Raw genomic sequence first — 22966 nt, forward strand, 5'->3', positions numbered from 1 at the left:
CCATACTCTCTCACTCATACACATACAGAGACACAGATTCACAAACCCTCTAAAGTGGCAATACTAATGTCAGAGTAAGTAGATTTCAAGACCAAGTGGACTTTTTTAGAGACAAAAGATAATGATATGATCATAAATGTTAAAATTTCATGTGACAAGATGAGAAAAATCTTAAGATCTTGTAATGGATTTCAAATACATGAACCAAAAAACTAACAAAATTAAAGTAACAGACAATTTTTCAAGCAATTAGCTAAAATTTTTAGCATATCTTTTTCAGTAACTGATAAAATAACTTGACAAAATTCATTAAAGGCATATATTTAAATAATACTAGCAACAATCTTGATCTAATTGCTTTCTATTCACAGAACAGTAAACCCAACACCTTCAAGCACAGGTAGTAATACAATAAGACATGTCATAAGTTGGGCCATAAAATGAATCTGAATGAAAGTAAAATGTTGAAATCATTCAGCATACCTTTTGACCACAATGACATCTGAAATAACAATAAAATGCCTAGAAAATCCTCTAATGTTTGAAAATTGAGCATGTTCTAATAATCCATGGGTCAAAGAAGAAATCACACTGGAAATTATAAAATATATCAAAATAAATGAAAATGATACAATATAAAAAGTCAGGATAAAGCTAAAGTTGAAAAGGGGAAGTTTGTAATTTTAATGGCCTGTATTTGAGAACTATAAAAGTCTAAAATCAATGGCCTAACACATTACCTCCAAATACTAAAAAATGAAGAGCACAATAAATTCAAAGGAAGCAGAAAATAATAAAAGCATCATTAATGAAACAGAAAATAAACAGTAGAAAAAAAACAAGACAAAGTTTTGTTCTTTGAAAAGACAGTTAGCAAACTCTAAGCTAGACTAATCCAATAAAAATAAGACTGTAGACAAATAACAAATACACAAAATGAAAGAGAGCTTATCTTCATTGCTCCAACAGACATCAATAGGAAGTTAAAGAATACTATGACACCTTCATGTTAATTTAGATAAATACAGTACTTGAAAAAATTTCATTGAAAAACTGTTTCAAAGTAAAGGAGATAAAATAGCATAACTAATGAATTGGTTATTAATGAACAAATAAATGAACCAGTACTGAATCCTGGATCAGGGTTAAAATTGTTAGTCAGCTCTCCGTTGATATCACAAAATAACTGAGATAATCAATTTAAAAGGGGAAAAGATTTTATTTTGGCTTATGGTTTCAGAGGTATGAGTCCATGGTCAGTTGGCTCTTTTGTTTATGAACCTATGGTGAGGTAGAATATCATATAGTGGAATAGCCAGGAAGCAGAGAAGGGGCTAGATTCCTAACATCTCCTTCAAGCACACACCTCCAGTGGACCTAACTTTCTTACACTAGTCCCTGCATCCTAAAAGTTCCACGAATTCCCAATAGTGCCAAAAGCTAGCAACCAAGCATTCAATACATGGCCTTTGGGGGACATTTAAGATCTAAGCTGTAATAAATTGGTATAAAGGTCATTACTGGGACATTGTAAAATTTCAATGTGGATGATGTCTGACTACTGTTTAATCAGTATTAAATATTTTGAATTTGATATTTCATGATGGAAAAAAGCTGCCGAGTTCTGTAAAATTCTACATCAGAATTCTGTGGAATCCAAAGTTAGAAACTACTTTTAAATTTGCAAGTCATTCAAGTAAAAACTATACTTTTGTACTGTGAAATAAGCAAATGAAAAAATGAATGATATGAAAGTAATTTTGGCTAAGACTAAGTTCATGCATTTTTAAGCTACCTACCATCTTGTACTTTAGGATTCACAGAATACTTGCTAATGGGATTAAGATCACAGAACCAGGGATCAAGTTGTCCATGCCTAGGTTAGGGTCAAGAAATTTAGTATCTACTTCTGAGTAGGTCGAGAAATAGCTTTTGAGTAGAAAGAAATTTTATGGCAGACCAATTCTTAAAAAGCTAGAAAAGCCAGATTTTTAAAAATCCATAAAAAAATAAAAATCGGGATAATTTAAATATGCAATAATAGACAATTGGTTGGATAATATCCAAGTATAAAATAATATGCTATTAACCAAACTTTTTTTTCTTGAAGACTATTTAATGCTAAGGGGAAAAGCCCATAATGTGAAGGAAGAGTGAAGGACATGATGCTACAGGAATTATAAAATACATGAAATAGTTAGGTCCTCCACTTTGAAAATCAGCACCTGCCATCTTAAGAAGCCTGCCCAGGCATGACTATCAAAATCACAACAAAGATGCCAAGTAACAATCACAGGACCCGATGGCTCACTTCTTAACTACTTCATTGTACATGACTATATAGCTAAGAAGTTTTTTGCAACAGCTTACAGGACAGCCTGGCAGATATTCTCTGTCAATAAACCTTTGCTTGACTCAGAGGTGTGTGTCACGTAGATATTTGCACCAGCTACCCTAACAAATATTTATTTTTCCATTTGGAAATATGCCATAATGTTAGATGATTATCTGAGTAGAGGACAGTGACAATTTTTTTTGTTGTTTTTCCCAATTTTCTAAAAAAATACACTACTGTCACCAGCTGGCCAGGCTGACAAGATAGGCTGAGTTTAAAGGAGTTGGATGCAGCAATAACTAAGAAAATGGTGAAGAAACCACACAACACACAAACCTGAGTTTCAAGGGTGGGACTGCTCTGTGTCCTCATGGGTCAGCTGCACACTGGGCAGCGCTGGAAAAAGCAAGAGAGAAGAAGGGAGTGCACACCTGAAACTCCCGTTTTTAATTGGGGAAAAGACATTCAATAGAATATTCTACCCAAATAAGGCAAGGGATGGGTTTCAAAAGGTGGAGTCTTGCTTGGTGATTTCTTATGGTCAGTAGACTCATTGACATCTTGGCAAGTCACAGCCATCTGAGGTGCTGTGTGGAACCACATGCAGAGAGGGAAGAAAGGTACACTTGCTTTGCACAGCCCAGTCAGCACACAACGTCAAACCAGTCCCCTCATATGCTCAAATACACATAGTTCACATATACAGCCCATGGATGGCTCACAACACACTACTTCTATAATTAAAAAAAAAAAGTCAAAATTAAATGGGAGCAGTCTTTCACTACTTGAAATATATAGTTTACGTAAGATCATTTCTATTGACTCTGACTCTCTAAAATTAGTGAACTGATAGCTCTTTTAAATAGCAATCAATAAATTTTTAAAAAATGTAAAACTATTACATATGTTTGGTTAACTCGGTAAACAATGTAGCAAATGTTTTTCTTTCCAGGAAAACTAAAGGCTATTATTCTTGAACAGTCATTGTACTGACCTATACACCAGTAATGCCCTCTACAAATACTGATGGATGTGAAACTTATCTTCCTGGATGGCTAAATTTACCAGAACTGTTTCAAGGAATGATACTTCTGTCTTCTCTAGAGTCATGTTATTCAAAACATCATCAGCATCATCTATGAGTCTTTTCCTTTTTTGGTACTAGGGATTAAACCCGGGACTTACCACTAAGCTACATTCCCAGCCCTTTTAATTTTCATTCTAAGACAAAGTCTAAATTGCTGAGGGCCTCACTAACTTGCTGAAGCTGACCTTGAATTTGTAATCCTCCTGCTTCAGCCTCCCAAGTCACTGAAATTACAAGCTTGTACCTCCATGCACAGCTCCTATAAGCTTTGGAGACATGCAAAAGCTCCGGACACGTTCACTTTTACTAAATAATAATCTGCATTTTCAAAAGATTCCCAGATGACTCAGATGCAATTGAAATTTTGAGTTCTGTTCTATACTACAATGAGTAATTTTTTTCTGTCTTAACAATAACATGAACTCTGGTTTATGCAAACACTTCTCCACTTGTAATCAACATTGCCTCCCCACTGATCTCCCAATCCCTTATTTCCATCATGTCATTGTATGGGAAACACAATCAAATCCTGTACATAAATTTCAAATGTTTCCATGCTGAATCCCTCTTTCACATATATCTGAAGCAGAGAGGACACAATTATATCAGCTATAACGTCTAATGTCAGGGTCCAGACAATGACACTTTCGAAGTTCTTGAAAACCACAGTGCCAGTGCTACAGATATTTTATAGGCATAACACTATACTGTTAAAATAATTTTTCAAATTAATATTCTAAAATTTATATACCCAACTGATTATTTCCCTCTTCAAAGAAGTCATTCAGGGAGAGAATAAATGCAATTTCCTTTGCTTAAAACCTTTCTATCACTTTTCTTTCAGAATTGTCATTAGTCAAAATAAAACAATACGATAAATTTCTTCTTCTTGCCTCAACTTCTTTAATCCTATCTACAGTCTGAAAACAATTCCTAATCATTTAATTATGTCACTCAGAACCATCTGGGAATCTTCTATTTGAGTATTTTCCACAAACTAACTACATCAAAGTGCAAAGATTTGCCACACTAGTGGATTCTTACTATAATGCCCATTTTTAAAAGTTACAGAAAAGATAAAAGGTTTAAAATAAACATCATCTCCTCTAAAGAGAATATGCAATTAAATATAGAATCTGGCATCTCTTATTTTAAAAAGCCACAACACTTTATAATAGTTGCCACATGTTCTAATTTTTCAAAGTTATAATATTTATTTTAAGGGAATGATAAGGCAAAAAAAAAAAAAAAGCAAATTTCACTTAAAAAAGATTAAAGACACAACACACTTTAAGAAATATACTTTAATTCCAAAAGATTAATCCACAATGCACTGTATATTTTGTTTCTACTCATGCAGTGAAAGTAACAACTTTCTATATGTAATAAAAGTTTCCTTACTTATGTATTCTACATATGATCATTACAGCATAGATTTAAGAGTCCTAATAGGATTAGAACATCTTCTTGCAACTATTGCTTTATGCCTAAGAAGGGTAAAGACCACATCTGAACTTGTAATGACCTCCAATCTTAAACTCATTATAGTGGTCCTCTGAAGAAACCGTCCATAAATTCTTAATGACCTGATTCCATTTAAAAAAAAGAGAATGGTTTCAGCAAATGTGAAAATAGAAAATCCTGTTATTTCTTTGTTAATTCATGATAAAAGAGGAAAAAAAGAGATATTGCATTCCTCTATGGAAAAAATAGATTTGGAGCAGTGTTCTGATAGGTAAAGTATCAAAAAGTCTAAAACAGCCCCCTTGCTCAGGGCAAATGACTTCCATGTGTTTATCTTCTGAACTGCTCAGTAACTCCAAGTGATTTTCAAATTGGGAGGCAAATCATTGGCATTAAGTTCATCAAATTTAGATCGATCTTGAACAGGGACATTATAGAAATCAAGAACATCTCTGACCCTGCACATCTGGTAAAGCCTGGAGTTAGGCACTGCATGGCCCAAGTCATCAGCCAAATGTGCCAAGAGATTAAACTTCATATGACAATCTTCCAGGGAGATATCCTGCCAATTACTGGGAAGGGATAAACCAAAAACTTCTTTCATATGAGATTCCAAACGACTCTGAAGATCTTCAGGAGGTATGTATGTTCGGCTTCGCAAGGGAGGACACACCAGAATAGGCTCTTTTTTTACCTCTTCTATCATCTCAGTCTCCACTGGTTCTTTTTCTTTTCTGGAATGATCAAAAACAAATATGTGAATCTTTGGTTCACTGCATTAATGAAGTTAACAAACACTTGACTGAATCTTGTTCACCAATCAAACTCAACAAGTAATTGCATACTTTACTACTTTCTAGGCATGGTGAAGACCACAAAAGAATAAGTTCCTACCCTCAGAATGCTTATAGGTGAATGAGTTGGCATAAACAGAAAACAAAAACTATGTTTTTACATACTCTAAAAATTCCTAGGGATGGGTAAAGAAGTAAGGTAAATCATTCTATCTGGGATTCCTAGTCCTCGAAAATCTAACCTCAATCTACCTCTCTAACCTTACCTCCCACTAATCTCAAATTTAATACAATCTGACTTTTCCAAATCATGTGTTAGCTCAAGTTATATCCTTTCCTAAATGCTTTCTTGCAGAAATTTTACTTATCATATAAGTTCTGGGGCAAAATTGTTGTCTTCTAAGAAACTTTAACTTGATTTCCCCAAATATAATTAAGTTCCTCTCATCTTCTCAGCATTTTATATTGCTCTCAAGAATATATCACACACTAAGTTTTAATTTTATTTATATTCTAGTTTTTCTAACGAGACCAGGGTTTCCCAGCCTCAAATATATTTACATTTTGGACTAGATAATTCTTTGTTGTTGCGGGTGGGGGAACATGAATCCTGTTCATTGTAGGATTTTTAGTAATATCCTTGCCCCCCAGTCATGACAACCAAAGATACTGCCATGTGTCCCCAGGTGGCAACATTGTCTTGGTTGAGAATCACCGTATCAAACCATAAATTCCTCAATATAGATTATCTTTTTAATTGATTTTGGGGTTCTTTGAAACATAATAGCTACTTAAATAAGTACTGAGTAAACAGGTCAATGGAAGTGAATCTGCCTGACATACCATTTACATGCTTAATGTAAGACTTGTTTGTGAACTACCTAGGGAATCCTATTTCTCATGGAATTAGCATCTGACTAGGATTGATCCCCACAGAAAATGGAAGCACCAGAAAGAAAATGGTGTCTGGCCAAGAATGTGGTTTTTAATGTAATTCCTCCTTGCCTACTTAAAAGACTTTCTTCCAGCAATTAATCCCTCTTTCTACATAATTGTTCATCAACCTCTCACTACCTACTTTCTATTTAAAGTAGGTTCCCTAAAGTTCCCAACACTGAATCCCCATATATTAATGATATTTGGATGTGGGGACCTTTGGAAGGTTCTGGAAGGTAATTAGGATTAGATGAGGTCATGAGGGTAGGGGATTCCATGATGACATTAGTGGCTTTGTGAAAGAAGAGAGACCCAAGGTAGGACACTTGCTTTGTCTTGCCATGTGATGCCCTCTGCCATGTTATGAGGCAGCAAGAAGGCCCTTGCCAGTTGCTGGGCAGATGATGATTTGCCAGCATCCAGAACCATGATTCAAATCAACTTCTATTCTTCATCAATTACCCACTCTCAGCATCAAAAGATGAACTAAAGCCCTACTAAAGTAATTCCAGAGTAAAAAATATGATATAATATCCCACATTTTTAAAGAAAAAATTCACCATAGACTCCACATTGCCCTCCAGCTACCACTCAAATTCTCAAAGAGTTGTCTATACTTAGTCTCTGTCCTCTCAGCTCTCATATTGTCAATCACTCTGGCCACACATTATCACACCCAGAATGAAATGTAGTTCATGTGAATGGACTAAATAGCCCAATCAAAAGACATAGTGAAGATAATCAAAAACAAGAAAAGTCTGAGAAACTGTCACTACAAGAAGACTAAAAGGACATTAGGTAGCACTGAAAGAAATATGAATAAAATATGCAATCTATACACTAATAATATTAATATTGGTTCATTAATAATAGTAAAATAATTATATAAGTTGTTAGTAGAAAAACAATTGACTATATAGATGTCTCTGTAATATCTCCTAACTTTTCTGCAAATACAAAACTTTGTATTTATGTAAGTAAAAACATAAATTTTATTGCCAAAAAAATAAAAAATAAAAAGGACTAAGTGGCTAAATGGATTTAAAATCAAGACCCAACTATATGCTCTCTATAAGAAACTCATTTTAGATTCAAGGACACATACAGTCTGAAAGTGAAGGGATAGAAAAAAAAAAAATTCTATACAACTGAAAACCAAAAGAAAGCAGGCATGGCTATATTTCTATCAGACAAAATTAACCTTAAAGCCAAAATCTTTCTTTATAGATAAACAAAGTCATTATATAATGATAAAATGGTTAATTCAACAGGAAGATAACAACTTATATATGCATTGAACATTAGAGCACCTAAGTATATAAAGCAAATATTAGCAGACCTGAAAGAAGGTGACCACAAAACAATGGAAGAATTCAATAACCTACTTTCAATAATGGACAGAACATCCATACAGAAAATCAATAAAGAAAAAACCTGAATAATACTATATGCCAAATAGATCTAACAGACACATGCCAAACTTTCTATTTAACAGCAGAAAAGTACACATTCTGCTCAATTACACACAGAACATTATTTAGTATTAGAGCTTTTATCATAAATGAATGTTAGAACTATGTCAGATGGCTTTTCTGCATCTATTGAGAGGATCATGTGGTTTTAAAAATTTTCATTCTGTTAGGTCACAAAGTCTCAACAAATTTAAGATCAAAATACACTATCCTTTCTGACCACAACTGAATAAAACTAGAAATCAGCAAACAAAAATTCCACAAATATGTGGAAAGTGAGCAAGATACTCCTGAACAACCAGTGGGTCAATGAGTAAATCAATACGAATTTTTTTTTTTAACCCTCAAAATAAATGAAAATGAGACATGACACAACAAAAGTTATAAGCCGCAAAAAAGTACTACTAAGACAGAAGTTTACAGCAATAAATGCCAATATTAAAAAAGATTTCAAACAACCTAACATTAATAACAAACTAAGAGTTAGTGTTTTGAAAATACAAAAACTGAAAAACCCTTACTAAAGGAAAAAGAGAGAGAGACAAGGCCAGAGAGAGAAGACTCACCTATGTAAAATCAAAAATTTAAGAGGAGATATGATAATACACGCCTCAGAATTAGAAAGTATCATATGGGACCATTATAAATAATTACATGTTAACAAAGTGGATAATCCAGAAGAAATGTGTATGTTCCTAGAAACATGCAACCCACCAAAACTAAGTCTAGAAAGAATTGAAAGCCGAAACAGACCAATAAACCAATGAGGAGATTAAAGTAGTAATCAAAAAACTCCCAACAAATAAAAAGCCTGGAGCCAGATGGCTTCCTGGGTTAATTCTACCAAATATTCAAATAAAAATTAGTACCTACCTTCTTCTTTTTGTTACAAGGGGTTGAGCCCAGGTTTGCTCTACCACTGAGATACATCCCCTTTTTATTTTTAGATAGGGTCTTGCTAAGTTGCTCAAACTTGATTCTCCTGTTTCATCCTCTGAGTTACTGGGATTATAGGCATGAGCCACCAAGTTCAACTACTAACCCTTCTTAAACTTTTGCAAAAGTTAGAATATAAAATGCTTCCAAATTTATTTTATGAAAATAAGATATGAAAGCCAACCAAAGACACTACCAGACAACTATAAGTGTGTGTGGGGGGGACTACAAGACAATACCTCTATGAATATAGATGAAAAAAATCAGAATAAAATGCTAACAAATCAAATTCAACATCATATCAAAGACTACACTATGACCAAGTAGGATTTACCTCTGGAATGAAAAGTTCGTTCAACATGTTCAAATCACTAGATACACCACATTAACAGAATGAAAAATTTAAAACCACATGATCTTCTCAAAATATGCAGAAAAACCATCTGACATAGTCCTATGATAAAAACTCTAAAAATTTAGTTGGAACCTACCCTGACATAAAAGACATCATTTAGAGAAGACCACAGTTAACATTATAAACAACAGAAAAAATAAAAGTTTTTTTTTCCCTCTAAGATTTTAGTACAAAGCAAGAATGCTTAGTCTTCTTTTAAACATAGTACTTTCCACTTATATTAAACATAGTACTGGAAATCCTACCAAGAGCTATTAGGGAAGAAAAAGAAATAGACGACATCCAAATCAAAAAGAAGTAAAATTGCCTTTGTTTGCAGATGATACAATCTTGTAAGTAGAAAACTCTAAAGACTCCATTGACAGACAACTTGCAATCCTCCTTCCTCAGCCTCCTGAGTCACTGGAATTACAGGAGAGGGACACCATGGAGGGCACCACCTTAAATTTTGATGCCCTAAACATGATGTAGGTCAAACAGATTTACCGTCGGAGGATTCCACACGGTACAGTAGGAAAAACAGCAGAGGGGCAGTTAGGAGACCAGGTTTCTAGATCCAACTCTGCCATTAACTTGATTTGCGATTGTGGGAAAAATAATTCCTCTTTGTGGGCCTCGACTACCTCATGTGTCACGAGTACTTTGGCGCGGAGAAGGAAATTTGCTTCTGCTGCTATATCCTACAAGCTTAGAGAAATGCCGGCCCAGGAAAGCAATTTAATAACTATTTATTGAGTTCATCAATGAATCAACAAACGAACAAAACAAGAGCATGCACTTCGTTTCTGAATCTGTGAAGCAACATATGATTTTAGTTTACCAAGTACTTTCACGTTCATGTTTTAGGTGGGGTTTAATTTCCATTAGATACATACCGACTTTCACGTTCGTGTGGAAGTGGATATTCCAAATGAGCCATTGGTTTTCTGACACCACACTCGGTGCCCGGCACACGCGCTTAAAACTCTACTTAACTCATGAGTGAGGTGGAAGGGAAAAGGGACGGTATTTCCGTTATTGGAAAATCAAGACAGAGAGGGGACGTGACTGGGCCCAGCACTCGCGGAGACCCTCACTGAAGCGTCTGAACTCAGAATCCTAACGCTCTTCTTGTTCTTACTCTGATGCGGCTCAGAACAGGGTCCCGTCTTAATGGCATGGCACTGCCTTCTGAACTCGTCCCCTAATCCTCCTCGGTTTCTTTCCTTACTTTTCATGAACGCAACCCACCGTCCGAACTTCAGTTTTACCTGGGTCGAGACCAAAATTCTCTGCGCGTCGTCCCTAAGACTATCCACGTCAAGCCTCTTCTAGCAATGCCGGACACACACAACATCGCCATTTTCGCGAAGTGCCGGTGACCTAAATTCTTCTCTCAGCCGAACGTGATGCACACAGACCAGCCAATCGGATGAAAGCTTAGTGGCAGGTGTTTCCTTCCCCCGCCCACCCCGTCGTTGCCCTCTCCTTTTGCACGCCGGGAAATGTAGTCAGGTAGCGTGGCCGTAGGAGGCTGCGCCGCGTCGAGTCTCGGAGCAAGATGGGAGTTGTAGTTGCGGGGCGTCCCGGGAAGGTTCCGGGTGACGCCTTCTGGTCCGGGGGCGGACGGTCACAGAGCAGCTTGGCTGTAAGGCATAGGAATTGGCAACCGAGAGGAGGCTCTCGAGATCTGAAAGACTGAGCAGCCTGGCAGGGGAGGGGATTCGAGGTTGGGGGACAGCCAGGGAGCGAGTCTGATATGCCGCTGGGGACGTGACCGCTCGGGGACCGAAGCAGGACCTGGCCTGGCCGGACCCAGCCAGGGAAACTCGTCTTGTTTGGGCCTAATTTCCAGCAGTTGGCTAGGCCTCACCAGAGCCTTTCCGTGTGGCCGCCGCTCTTCTCTGGCGAGAATGGCTTCCCCGAGCCCCCCGCTGGAGCCAAAGGTAAGTCGCCCTTTTCCAGGGATTCCCGTTGTCTCGCCGGTACCCCAGCTGGGCCTCCACCCCCCACAACTTTCTGACCGCCATTGCCGTGCGAGGAACCCCCCAGGCCCCGCCGATGCTCTGGGGTGCGGTTCACTTAAAATCTGCCCGCTGGCTCCTTTTCTTTCTTGAGCAACTTAATAAGTCGGCTGGAGAAAATTAGGAATGCTCCTAGCTAGCTCTCTCATTTTTGAGTTTTTATAGGTAAGGCACCATTTTTGACCTTCTTCTGTGTCTTCTGCGCCTGGCATGATGCCTGGACCCAAAGTAGATGCTTAAAGAACCTGATGGAATTGAATTGAATAGGGTCACAAGCGAATGCGAATAGAGAATTGGAGCGGGACAGTGAGGTAAGGGGAGCTTGGAGAGACCTTGGGGCAGTTTTCTAAATTAAAATATTAAGGTATAATTATTAAACCAGAAAATGCTTTATCCTTAGTTCTTTCACTTCTGAGGTCAAGATTCCAGCCTACTTTCCCTCTAATCCGAGGGGCCTGTCTTTTGCAGTCAGTTCCCGGAATTGGGCACCTTTGGGCATTCTTAGTTACCATCTTCATTCTAGAGCACCTGGCCCTGATAAGTAATAGCTTCTGCCACTTTCACTGGTAGAATTGTCCTTGAGACAATAGGAACTGACTACAGAAATCATACTATTTCAGGGGTTGCTGTCATTTGAGGATGTGGCTGTGTTTTTTACTCAGGAGGAGTGGGATTATCTGGACCCAGCTCAGAGAAGCCTCTATAAAGATGTCATGATGGAGAATTATGGAAACCTGGTCTCACTGGGTAAGAACCTGTTGTTTCTGTAACTAAAATATCCAAGAAGGCACTGGTAATCAGACTTAGAATGTTTGAACCAGTACCAAAACTGCTTTGTTCTAAAGTTCTGATTCAAACCTTTCAACCATTGGTTGTTTCCATGGCACTTATTCTTAACTTCCTTGCAGTGACCATAATGCAAGCTTTTCTGGCTTCCTGACTTCATCATCTTATTCCCATATTGCTTTGTACTTTCCCTCCTGGCTCATCCTCCCACTGCTTTCCTCCCACCCCTTTTCACTGGCCTTCTGGAGTCCCTGTTCTTCTTCACATAATGTTCCTTACCCCTCCCTGCCTTAACTGAAACCTGGCTTTTTCCCAAGGACACCACTTCTTTGGCAGTCCTTTGAGTGGGGGCTGCTTATTCTCCCACTTCTCCTTCCCCATCCTTTGTTTCAAGTCTGCAAGGGAGAAGTTACTGTTCTTCCTGCTTTTCAATGCTGTTCCCAAAGCAGTAGCTTTCTATCTTCAAACAAACTCTCCTTTGAGGACTCGGCACTCTTGTCCTAACCACTGAATTTCTTTTCACCATCATCTGTCAACATTTTCTTTGGTTCTTCACACATATAACTTTATCACCTATTTCAGTCTTCTGTACTTAACCCACACCATTGGTGACTCAGTCAATACTTGAACCTCAGTGGATCTTAACCATGTTGACTCTAGAGACCCTGCTTTCCACATTTACCCAACTCATACCCTTAAATTTTTTGTGACAGACAGTTACTAAACCCCAACATCCTATTTTCTGATCACTTACTCAAGACAATAGATGTGTATTGACTGGGGCTAAACAATGGTGACTAAAACACATGTCCTAGTGGAGCTCATTGCAACTTCTTACCTTCTATCTCTCCTATCTTTTCATTATTAGTAGTATTTCCTGTCCCCTTATGTATCCTTTTCTTTACCAAGGTGCATGTAAGTTCTCTCCTTACTACTTACTCATCTAATTAACAGCATGCTCTCTTACCACCTGCATAATAAATTATGTCCATTTGAAAATTTTAAATCCTGTTGTTACAAAAATCTACTTTTTACCCCTCTTCTACTTGAGTTACTAAACTGAAGGGAACAGTCTTTAACAAAAGGATGGATGTCTTATGTGTGGGTATGATGTGTGTTTGTATGTATATGTATATATGTATGCGTGTATACACATGCACACACACACAAACAGCTTTTTCCCCCCTTAGTTTCCACAGGGTTTATATTTCAGCAGGGTTGATTGGTTTGTTTTGGTTTTAGTGTTTTTCTGTTTTTGTTTTTTGGGGGTTTTGTTGTTGTTGTTGTCCTTAACAGGCCTTGTTCCCTAATCCTTTTGGTTACTACTTCAAAAAGTTAAGAGTTTCCCATCCTTCTCTGGATTTTACCTTCTATTTCACAGAGAAAATAGAAGCCACTAAGCCTGAACCCTCATATTCTCTGCCTTCATTTCACACTTAAAACTAGTCCTATTTTTTCTCCAGAAACTTATCATCAGACATCTTTTTTCCCCTAATAGCCTTCAGTTTCTAGTCCTTCTCTCTTGGTACCTTTATTCTCATGATAGGTCTCTTCATGGCTTTTTCAATTGAGGAAGAAGTGAGGAGAAAGAAAAAAATCTTTGAACCAGAGTTTCCTTTTTACTGCTCCCTATAACTTACTACTGATCCTCTTCATAGGCAAGTTTTTTAAGAGTAGTTAATGTCTATTCTGTACTACTTTACCTTTCATTATCTGTACACCTTTTGCCTTGCCTCTAGTATGTCCTTTAAGTTGTGTAGCGGGGATTTATAATAACTTCATTGTCAAATGAAATAGGCTCTTTTCTGGGCCTTATTTTATTCCACCTCGTTATGAATATTTGAAATTCTTTATTGCTTGCCTCCATTATCTTATATTCTGACTTCCTCTCTGAACACTTTGCTTGGATAATCTTATCTACACTATATGGCCCACAGGCCCTCAGGCCATCAGCTGCCATTATGTGATGGTAAGTTTCCAGTCTTTATCTCCACCCAAGAAAAGTAAGGTGGAACCTAACTGCCTGGGTTCAAATCCTGTTTCTACCACTTACTAGACTTATGACTATGGATAACTTACTTTACATCTATGTGCCTCAGTTCTTTTTTTTTTTTAATAAAATGTAAATAATAATAGCACCAACCTTTTAAGGTTATTGTGAATATTTACTGAGATAGTGTATGTATAAAGCACTTAGGACATTGATTATCATGTAGGAAGCACAGTATGAGTATTGAATGTTATTCTCATCATCATCTTTTCTGTATTTTGAAGACCATGTAGATAAGTTAGCTGGCAAGTCTCAGATAATCCATTAAGATCTCACAGACCTTCTTTTCAGAGTCAAACATTTCTTTCTCTGTATTTCTACTATTTAACATTACTGTCCCATAAACATTCTTTATTTGTTATTTCTCTAACCACACTGATTATCACAAGGACAATAATTTTACCTGTTTCATTTGATTTCTTCAGCACTTACCACAGAGGCAGGCTTATGTTATATGCTTCTTAAATATTTGTGAAACTGAATAAGTCCAGTTCATTTAAGACTCAGCATCTCTTGATTGGATTGTTGCCATAGCCTTAAACTAGTCCCTGGCCCCCAATCTCTTTTTTAAAATATATTTTATGTATTGCTACCAAAGTGATTTTATGCTTAAAACTTTTGATGGTTCCTGATAACTAACAATACAAAAATCTTAATTTCTTACCATTTCTAGGACCTCTCTAATATAGTTTCTGCCTAGTTTTCATGTCTCCTCTGTTATTTCCTGCATACTACTTTAATCTTTAGTTGTATCACCTGCTAATTTTTTTTTTTAATATACCATGGTGTATTTGAGTCACTGCCAACTTATCCATACGTTGGCTCTTCAGACTACTTGATTCACACTGGACAGAACTAAGAATTGCTGAAATTACAAGATATTGAACTCATTGTTTTTTTCTTTAATTATATTCTTTCTTCAATTATTTCTTAAAATATTAATTCAATTACTTGTTATTGAACCTGTGCTAGGCCCTAGAAATTTTAGTTCTTCCCCATTCTCCCATTTTGTTAACCAGGAAGACTGTTTGTTTTATACTCCATTGGATAGTAAGGTTGGCAAATATGGCCCACAGGTCACATTTGGCCTGTGGCCTATTTTTGACACAGACATACTCATTTCTTTATTGTCTTTAATTACTTTAATTATTACAATAGCAGAGACCATATAGTTCACAAAATGAAAAATATCTATTGTCCTGGCCCTTTACAAGAAAAGTACACCAACCTGACTTCTGACTTAAAAGTTTGTCCACTTACCATCTCCTTACCTTCTCTTTCTCTCCCCTCAGCTACCATACATAGTATTAGAACTACTGAGTTAAAAAACATTAAAATTAACTTAATCTAGCATAAACCAACAAAGGAATTATTATAAAGATATGGAATGTCTTATACAGCATATGAGCATGATTATAGTTGAATATCTGAAAAAGACTGAAAGCAGAAATTGAATCAATCTCAAGAACTGAAAAAATTATTTTGTCTTAGCTTAGGCTGCTGTAACAAAATACAGTAGACTGGGCGGCATTATAACCCCATGATGGGGACTCTACCCTCATGACCTCATCTAAACCTAATTACCCACCAAAGGCTTCACCTCCAAATATTATTACATTGGGGCTTAGGGTTTCAACATTTAAATTTTCAAAGGGGATACACCATTTAGTCCATGACGCTCCCCCTTGGCAGATTAGTTTTCAGTCCTTATGCCCATATGCTTCTGCCCTTTTTGCTTCTGAGTTGATAGTTTACAGTTCTAACCACATTTAGATTAACTAGCTATTTTAATTTCAGTTTCCACATTCCTGGAGACACATCCACATTGAGTCAGATGCATACTATGAATAAATGAGCAATGACCACAGGGTGGGAAGATATATAAACATAGAACATAATCACCAAGCTGGATGTAATAGATAATCATTTCAAGTCTACTTTGTATGGAAGCCTACACTTATTTTATTCATCTTCCTATTCTGTTAACCTATTTGTTTTTATGCCAGTGTCGTCATTTCCTTTACTTTAACAATATATTATATTTTATGTTTCTTAAGATAAGTCAGTCTTCAGTATTCTTTTTCAGGATGTACTTAACAAGTTAGTTGCATACATTCTTTCAGTTGAAATTTAGATTTTTTTAATTGATTCATGTGATTTTGATTGTAATATTATTAGTTTCATAGATTAGTTTGGGAAGAATCGCTGTCTTTATAATATTGAATCTCTTTAGCCAGTTGATTGACTATTTAACTGTCTTTTTTTCTTTCAGAAAAATTCTACAGGTTATTTTTACATGTCTTGTACATTTTATTTAATTTTTGTTTTCTTTTTGAGGTATAGTCTGTGTTGCTCAAGTAGTCCTCTCGCTTCAGCCTCCTGAGTTCCTGGGTCTACAGAGGTATGCCACCATGCCTCACTAAAACTCACTAGAACATTTCTTGCTGTATTTATTCCTTAGGTTTTATATTTTTTTGTTACTACTGTGAAGAACATTTTATTTTTCTCTAGTATTTACTGACCGGTTTTATTTGTAATAAGAACTAATTTTTTTAATCTTGTTTTTACTATTTATATTTTCATTTGACTCAGAAAGTTTTAAGTAGACTTCATATCACCTTTAAGTGATGTTAACTTTGTCTTATTTCTTCGAGTAATTTTACCCAGTACAATATCCACTGGGTAAACATTATAGAGACTTTCTTTCCCACAATGACTTTTTGATCCAATGAAAGAGACCAACACATAACAGTTAAAAATGTTAATAATGGCATCTATTGGCAACACTGTGGGGTTATGGACAGTAATACAGAATTGGTAATAAGAAAATTAGAACACCTAAATCTGTCTAGTGGACTTAGCAAAGTCTTTGTAGAGGAACTATTGCTTTGAACTGAGTCTTAAAGAACCAAGAGTTGCCTAGTAAGCAATGCAGAGGGACACTTAATAAATAGAAAATGCAAGGATAGAGCATGAAGGACTAACACAAGCAGGTTACCTGCATAAAGTATGATAAGTAGGTAGGAGGATTGAGTTGGGAATTAGAGACCATGTCATGAAGAGTTCTGAGTGTCATAATAAAGAGCTTTGATTTGATCTTAAAATGATATGTTGCTGCTGAATCTATAAGTGATGACATGAATAGAATTCCATTTTCTAAACATCTCTGGAATCAGGCAAATATAATGTGAGGGTAGCCTAAAGAAAGATCAGGGCCACAGATTATTAGATAGCTGAATGATTGTGAGAGTTAAAAGGAGACTGTAGACACTAGAAAGGATTTCATGATTTTGGTGATTGGTTAATAATAAGAAAGCAGGAGAAATCTAGGACTTTAGTGTCCACTGAAAGTGAATTCCAGAGGGGATATTGTAAGTACCCTAGAAGAAGTTGAGGTTCTAGTAGTTGCTTAGGAGAATAAGAGAAGTAAGTTTGTTTTACTTTTAATAAAATAGCTTAACTGGTTTGAAGTAAGTCAAAAGAAAATTCATAGTTAACGACACATTTAAAATATAAGAACATTGAGAGAAGAGGATTATGAAAAGAATTAAGGTCAAAAATAAATTTCATAGTGATTAAATCTTCTTGTGGATTATGAGGTGTCAAGAGAAATGGAAAATCAGGAAAGAAGTCAAGAGGCAGGCTTAATTGTCCTATAGACCACTGTGTTATTAGATTATTATGCTATCTTTTCTTCAACATCTGCAGGGTTTTTATTTCTCAGATGTAATACAGATTGTCAGCTGAAAAAAGGTGATGAACCTTGGGTCTTATATATTCAGAAGGTTGAGAATCATTTGTACTTGAAGAATGTATTATGATTTGTGGTAAGTGAAGTCGTAAACTGCTGCAGACTTTTTTCATTTCTTCCATTTCTCTGACCATGTTCCTTTATACTTATTTTATTTATTCTTTCTAGACCATAGCCTTAAAAAATAAACAAAACACTTCATGACACTTCAACCTTTTTTTTTAAAGACCCATTTATCAACATAGGAGCTACTTATTTCTTAACATCGTGTTTATTATTTTATTTCCTCATTTTTAATAAATATCCATTTCATCTGATATGGAGCTTTATGACTTATCTTTCAATCCTGGCTTACTTCATCGGGCCAATGAATAAATTCTTATTAATGAATAAATTGTAACTTTCCCTGCTGTTGCTGCTGCTGCTGCTGCTGCTTCTTCTCCTTCTCCTCCTTCTTTTTAAAATCTGTCCCAGGATCCTCTTATGTGTTCCTTCTATGAACTGGTCTATTTATTCTGCCCAGATTCCAGTAATGCTTTCTCATCCTAAATTTTTCTGACCTTACTGTTTTTGTTCCATAGTATCCTTTCTTCTTTGTTAGATCAGTTAATCCCACCTACTTGTTTTCTTTCTTTGTTTACCCATCTTACTTTGTATCAGTATTGATTTGATAGCTCTTCACCCCAGTTCTACTTGCTCCTACTATCTCATTCTCTGCCTCCTGAACAATCTTGATACCCTTCTCCAAAAAAGCCAGTTTATTTCATCAGATAACTTACATTAAATAATAATATTACGTCAGGCTCAGTGTTACATGCCTGTCATCCCAGCTATTTGGGAGGCTGAGGCAAGAGGATCTCTTGAGCCCAGGAGTTAAGGCCAGCCTTAAACAAGATCTTACCTCTTAAAAATAATTAGAAGAAGTAATATTTATATAATTTAATCTTCACGGTACCATTCTGAGGTAATAAATTTTTTTAAGTATAGTAGCCTTTTTTTTTGTACTGGAGATTGAACCCAGGAGCACTTTATAACAACCACATCCCCAACCCTTTTTTATTTTTTATTTAGAGACAGTCTCACTAAGTTGCTCAGGCTGGCGCCTCAGACTTATAATCCTCCTGCCATGGCTTCTTCCCTAGTAGCTGAGATTACAGATATGCACCACAATATCCAGCTCAATTACCTTATTTTTCTTTTTTTTCCCAATATTTATTTTTTAGTTTTAGGTGGACACAATATCTTTTTTATTTTTATGTGGTGCTGAGGATCGAACTTTCAGTGCCTCATGCATGCCAGGCAAGCGCACTACCACTTGAGCCACATCCCCAACCCCTTGATTACCTTATTTTTCTAATAGTTTCTTCTTGCCTTTGAAGAGCTTGGCTGATGTTTGGATTATATTTATTATTTATTCCAGATGTTTTGAACAGAGATAAGGATGAAGAACCAACTGTAAAACAAGAAATTGAGGAAATTGAGGAAGAAGTGGAGCCACAGGGTGTAATAGTTACAAGAATCAAAAGTGAGATTGACCAGGATCCCATGGGTAGAGAAACCTTTGAACTTGTTGGTAGATTAGATAAACAGAGAGGTATCTTCTTATGGGAAATACCACGGGAATCTTTGACCCAGGAGCAGAAAATATTCAGAGGAAACACTAATGTTATTCATAAGAAACAAAACTCAGAAGAAAAATGCCATAAATGTGAAGAATGTGGAAAAGGTTTTGTCCGCAAGGCCCATTTCATTCAACATCAAAGGGTCCATACTGGTGAGAAACCTTTTCAGTGCAATGAATGTGGGAAGAGTTTCAGTCGCAGTTCATTTGTTATTGAACATCAGAGAATTCACACTGGGGAAAGACCCTATGAGTGTAATTACTGTGGAAAAACCTTTAGTGTGAGCTCAACCCTTATTAGACACCAGAGAATCCACACTGGAGAAAGACCCTACCAGTGTAATCAGTGCAAACAGAGCTTCAGTCAGAGAAGGAGCCTTGTTAAACATCAAAGGATCCATACAGGTGAGAAACCCCATAAATGTAGTGACTGTGGGAAAGCCTTCAGTTGGAAGTCACACCTTATTCAGCATCAGAGAACTCACACTGATGAGAAACCCTATCACTGTACCAAATGTAAGAAAAGCTTTAGCCGAAATTCATTGCTCATTGAACATCAGAGAATCCACACTGGGGAAAGACCCCACAAATGTGGTGAATGTGGGAAAGCCTTTAGATTAAGTACGTACCTTATACAACACCAAAAAATTCACACTGGTGAGAAACCTTTCCTTTGTATAGAATGTGGAAAAAGCTTTAGTAGGAGCTCATTCCTTATTGAACATCAGAGGATCCATACCGGTGAACGGCCTTATCAGTGCAAAGAGTGCGGGAAAAGTTTTAGTCAGCTTTGCAATCTTACTCGTCATCAGAGAATTCACACAGGAGACAAACCTCATAAATGTGAGGAATGTGGAAAAGCCTTTAGTAGAAGCTCAGGTCTTATTCAGCATCAGAGAATCCACACCAGGGAGAAGACTTATCCATACAGTGAAACTAAGGACACTTTTGATCCAAATTGCAGTCTTGTTATACAGCAGGAGGTCTACCCTAAGGAAAAGTCTTACAAATGTGATGAATGTGGGAAAACTTTTAGTGTTAGTGCTCATCTTGTACAGCATCAAAGAATCCACACTGGTGAAAAGCCCTATCTGTGTACTGTTTGTGGGAAAAGCTTTAGTCGGAGTTCATTTCTCATAGAACATCAGAGAATCCACACTGGTGAGAGACCCTATCTCTGCAGACAGTGTGGCAAAAGCTTCAGTCAGCTTTGTAATCTCATTCGACATCAGGGTGTTCACACAGGTAATAAGCCCCATAAATGTGAGGAATGTGGGAAGGCCTTTAGCCGGAACTCAGGTCTTATTCAACACCAGAGAATACACACAGGAGAGAAACCTTACAAGTGTGAGAAATGTGACAAAAGTTTCAGTCAACAGCGCAGCCTTGTCAACCATCAGAAGATCCATGCAGAGGTGAAAACTCAAGAAACCCATGAATGTGATGCTTGTGGTGAAGCCTTCAATTGCCATATATCTCTTATTCAGCATCAAAAATTGCATACTGCATGGATGCAGTAAGTGTAGAGAAATAAGTAGGCTCAGTTTAATTTGAGATTATCTACCCAAGTGTAGTTTTAGTCTGGCTCAATATGAGTCAAATTTTCTGGTAAAGCAAATTGTCCTTGGCTTCAGGCAAATGGTTTCTAAAGATCCTGTGAATGATGGACACATGTCCATGGCCAGTTGACTTCTAATTACTCTGTTTTCATGATCATGGACTAAGACTTACTAATTTAAGTGTCTTTTAACAAATCTTTCAGCAGAGAAGTTGAACCCAGGTGTAGAACATGGAAGTGCTCTAAAGGACAAAGTTGAATTAGTGCAAGGAAACTGGGAGCAGCTGAGTTAGAAAACTGAGAATAATGATTCAGAGAATCTTCTGCCACCATCTTCATGGTGGTCCTTTCAATTCCATTATGTTTGGCTGTGCATGCCAAAGCCTAGTGATTAAGCATATGTAAGTTGTCAAACAAAGCTCAGTTGTTTTTGAAATCAGTATACAAAGTTTTTGTCATTTATTTAAGAAAGTTAATTGTTCGGCATGTGAGTTAATAAAAGGCAGTTCCAGTGCCTAGTTATTCCCAGATCAGTGAAATGAGTGAACTATTAAGTTTACGTGTAAAGATCATGTGAGTAATTAACCAACCTCACCTAGCAAAGGTGTTACCAAGCAATCTTTGGGAGTGCCTTTTTCCCCCCAAGATGGGCCTAAAAAAGTAGAAGATAACTGTTCTTTTGTGCTGTCCCATCTGTGAAAGATATTTGTAATACTATACGAATAAGCTTATTCCTGCACAACCAAGGAGCATGTGAAAGTGTACATATTTTGGTTACCAAGAATTGGAAATAAAAAGACTTGGAGTTTATGCTAGGAAGCTTGAGATATTTTGGTATTGCTTTGGGTTTTATGGTAACTAGATTTTGCATGCAATTTTAAATTTTTTATTTCTGGTTCTAGGGCTTCCTTTAGTTAATGGTTGTTTTATAAACCTGTTAAGTCATCATTTGAATCAATTAAAACCAGTTTTGTTTTTGTTTTGGTTTTGGTTTTGGTTTTTTTTGCTTCATGTAGGAGTTTTTTATTAAAACCAGTCCTATCAACTACATTACTGTGTTTTTAAAATTAAAATCAAGTATTTGAAGGAACTCATTCTGCCTATGGCTAGTTAATTTTTTTTAGACTAGATCAAAATAAGCTTAAGTCCAGGTTCTCTAATTTCTGAATATAGAATTCCAAATTATCAGAACTCACTAATTCTAACTTCCTAACAGTTTGAGCAAACACCCTTTTTCCTATACCACAGCCATTTTAAAAATAACCTCCAATTTTCATCTTCTCATTGTGAATAGCACAATAGCACATGTGTTCATGTATGCGTATGCATATAAATGTGGCAATTATACATGTGTAGAAATAGACCTATTTAAGTTAGGTACTTATATTTTAAGATTTAAGTTAAGATTTCAAAACAAATACTTGTCACCCAATGGAAAGTATGAAAAATAACAGACTGTACCTGAGTCCACAGAATTACCCTCCTTTCCTGGATAGTCAACTTTCTTTTTTTAACAGTGGTTCCCAGGCTAATAATGAGATCTCAACTAATAATGAGGTTCTTAGACCTGTGCTCAGTATTTTTAAAAACCTAGTACAAACCTTCAATGGAAGGCACACAAACAACTTTACTTTTTCACTGGAATTATAACCCGTAGCTGTTTATATTTTCCTCATGTTAATTCTTGGCCATGGTTGTATGAGATACTCCTACTAGAATTGAATAATTTTTAACATCCTTGGATATGAATCTGGAGTG

General features: G+C 36.4%; 2 protein-coding genes across 8 annotated transcripts; one reads left to right on the forward strand and one right to left on the reverse strand.

The window, feature by feature from the left end:
* Nucleotides 1–4711: 4711 nt before the first annotated feature.
* On the reverse strand, nucleotides 4712–10821 carry Mrpl50 (mitochondrial ribosomal protein L50). Its single transcript, XM_027930962.3, has 2 exons — nucleotides 10690–10821; nucleotides 4712–5620 (listed from the first exon to the last, which is right to left on the reverse strand). The coding sequence occupies exons 1-2, from the start codon at nucleotides 10779–10781 to the stop codon at nucleotides 5233–5235; spliced, it is 480 nt and encodes a 159-aa protein (XP_027786763.2). The 5' UTR covers nucleotides 10782–10821; the 3' UTR covers nucleotides 4712–5232.
* Nucleotides 10822–11014: 193 nt separating this feature from the next.
* Znf189 (zinc finger protein 189) lies at nucleotides 11015–22185 on the forward strand. 7 transcript variants are annotated; one of them, XM_071600788.1, is made up of 4 exons: nucleotides 11015–11364; nucleotides 11608–11753; nucleotides 12105–12189; nucleotides 19450–22185. In XM_071600788.1, exons 3-4 carry the CDS (start codon nucleotides 12156–12158, stop codon nucleotides 21168–21170), a joined length of 1755 nt encoding a protein of 584 aa, XP_071456889.1. In that variant the 5' UTR covers nucleotides 11015–11364; nucleotides 11608–11753; nucleotides 12105–12155; the 3' UTR covers nucleotides 21171–22185. The 7 variants fall into 7 exon arrangements, with proteins under 7 accessions (XP_071456889.1, XP_071456890.1, XP_027786749.1 ...); XM_071600789.1 differs by having other exon boundaries at nucleotides 12108–12189; XM_027930950.3 differs by lacking the exons at nucleotides 11015–11364; nucleotides 11608–11753 and adding exons at nucleotides 16622–16679; nucleotides 17987–18105 and having other exon boundaries at nucleotides 12103–12189.
* Nucleotides 22186–22966: the final 781 nt, after the last annotated feature.

Source organism: Marmota flaviventris, chromosome 13 (genome assembly GCF_047511675.1).
Source record: "Marmota flaviventris isolate mMarFla1 chromosome 13, mMarFla1.hap1, whole genome shotgun sequence".
Taxonomy (NCBI): Eukaryota; Metazoa; Chordata; class Mammalia; order Rodentia; family Sciuridae; genus Marmota; species Marmota flaviventris.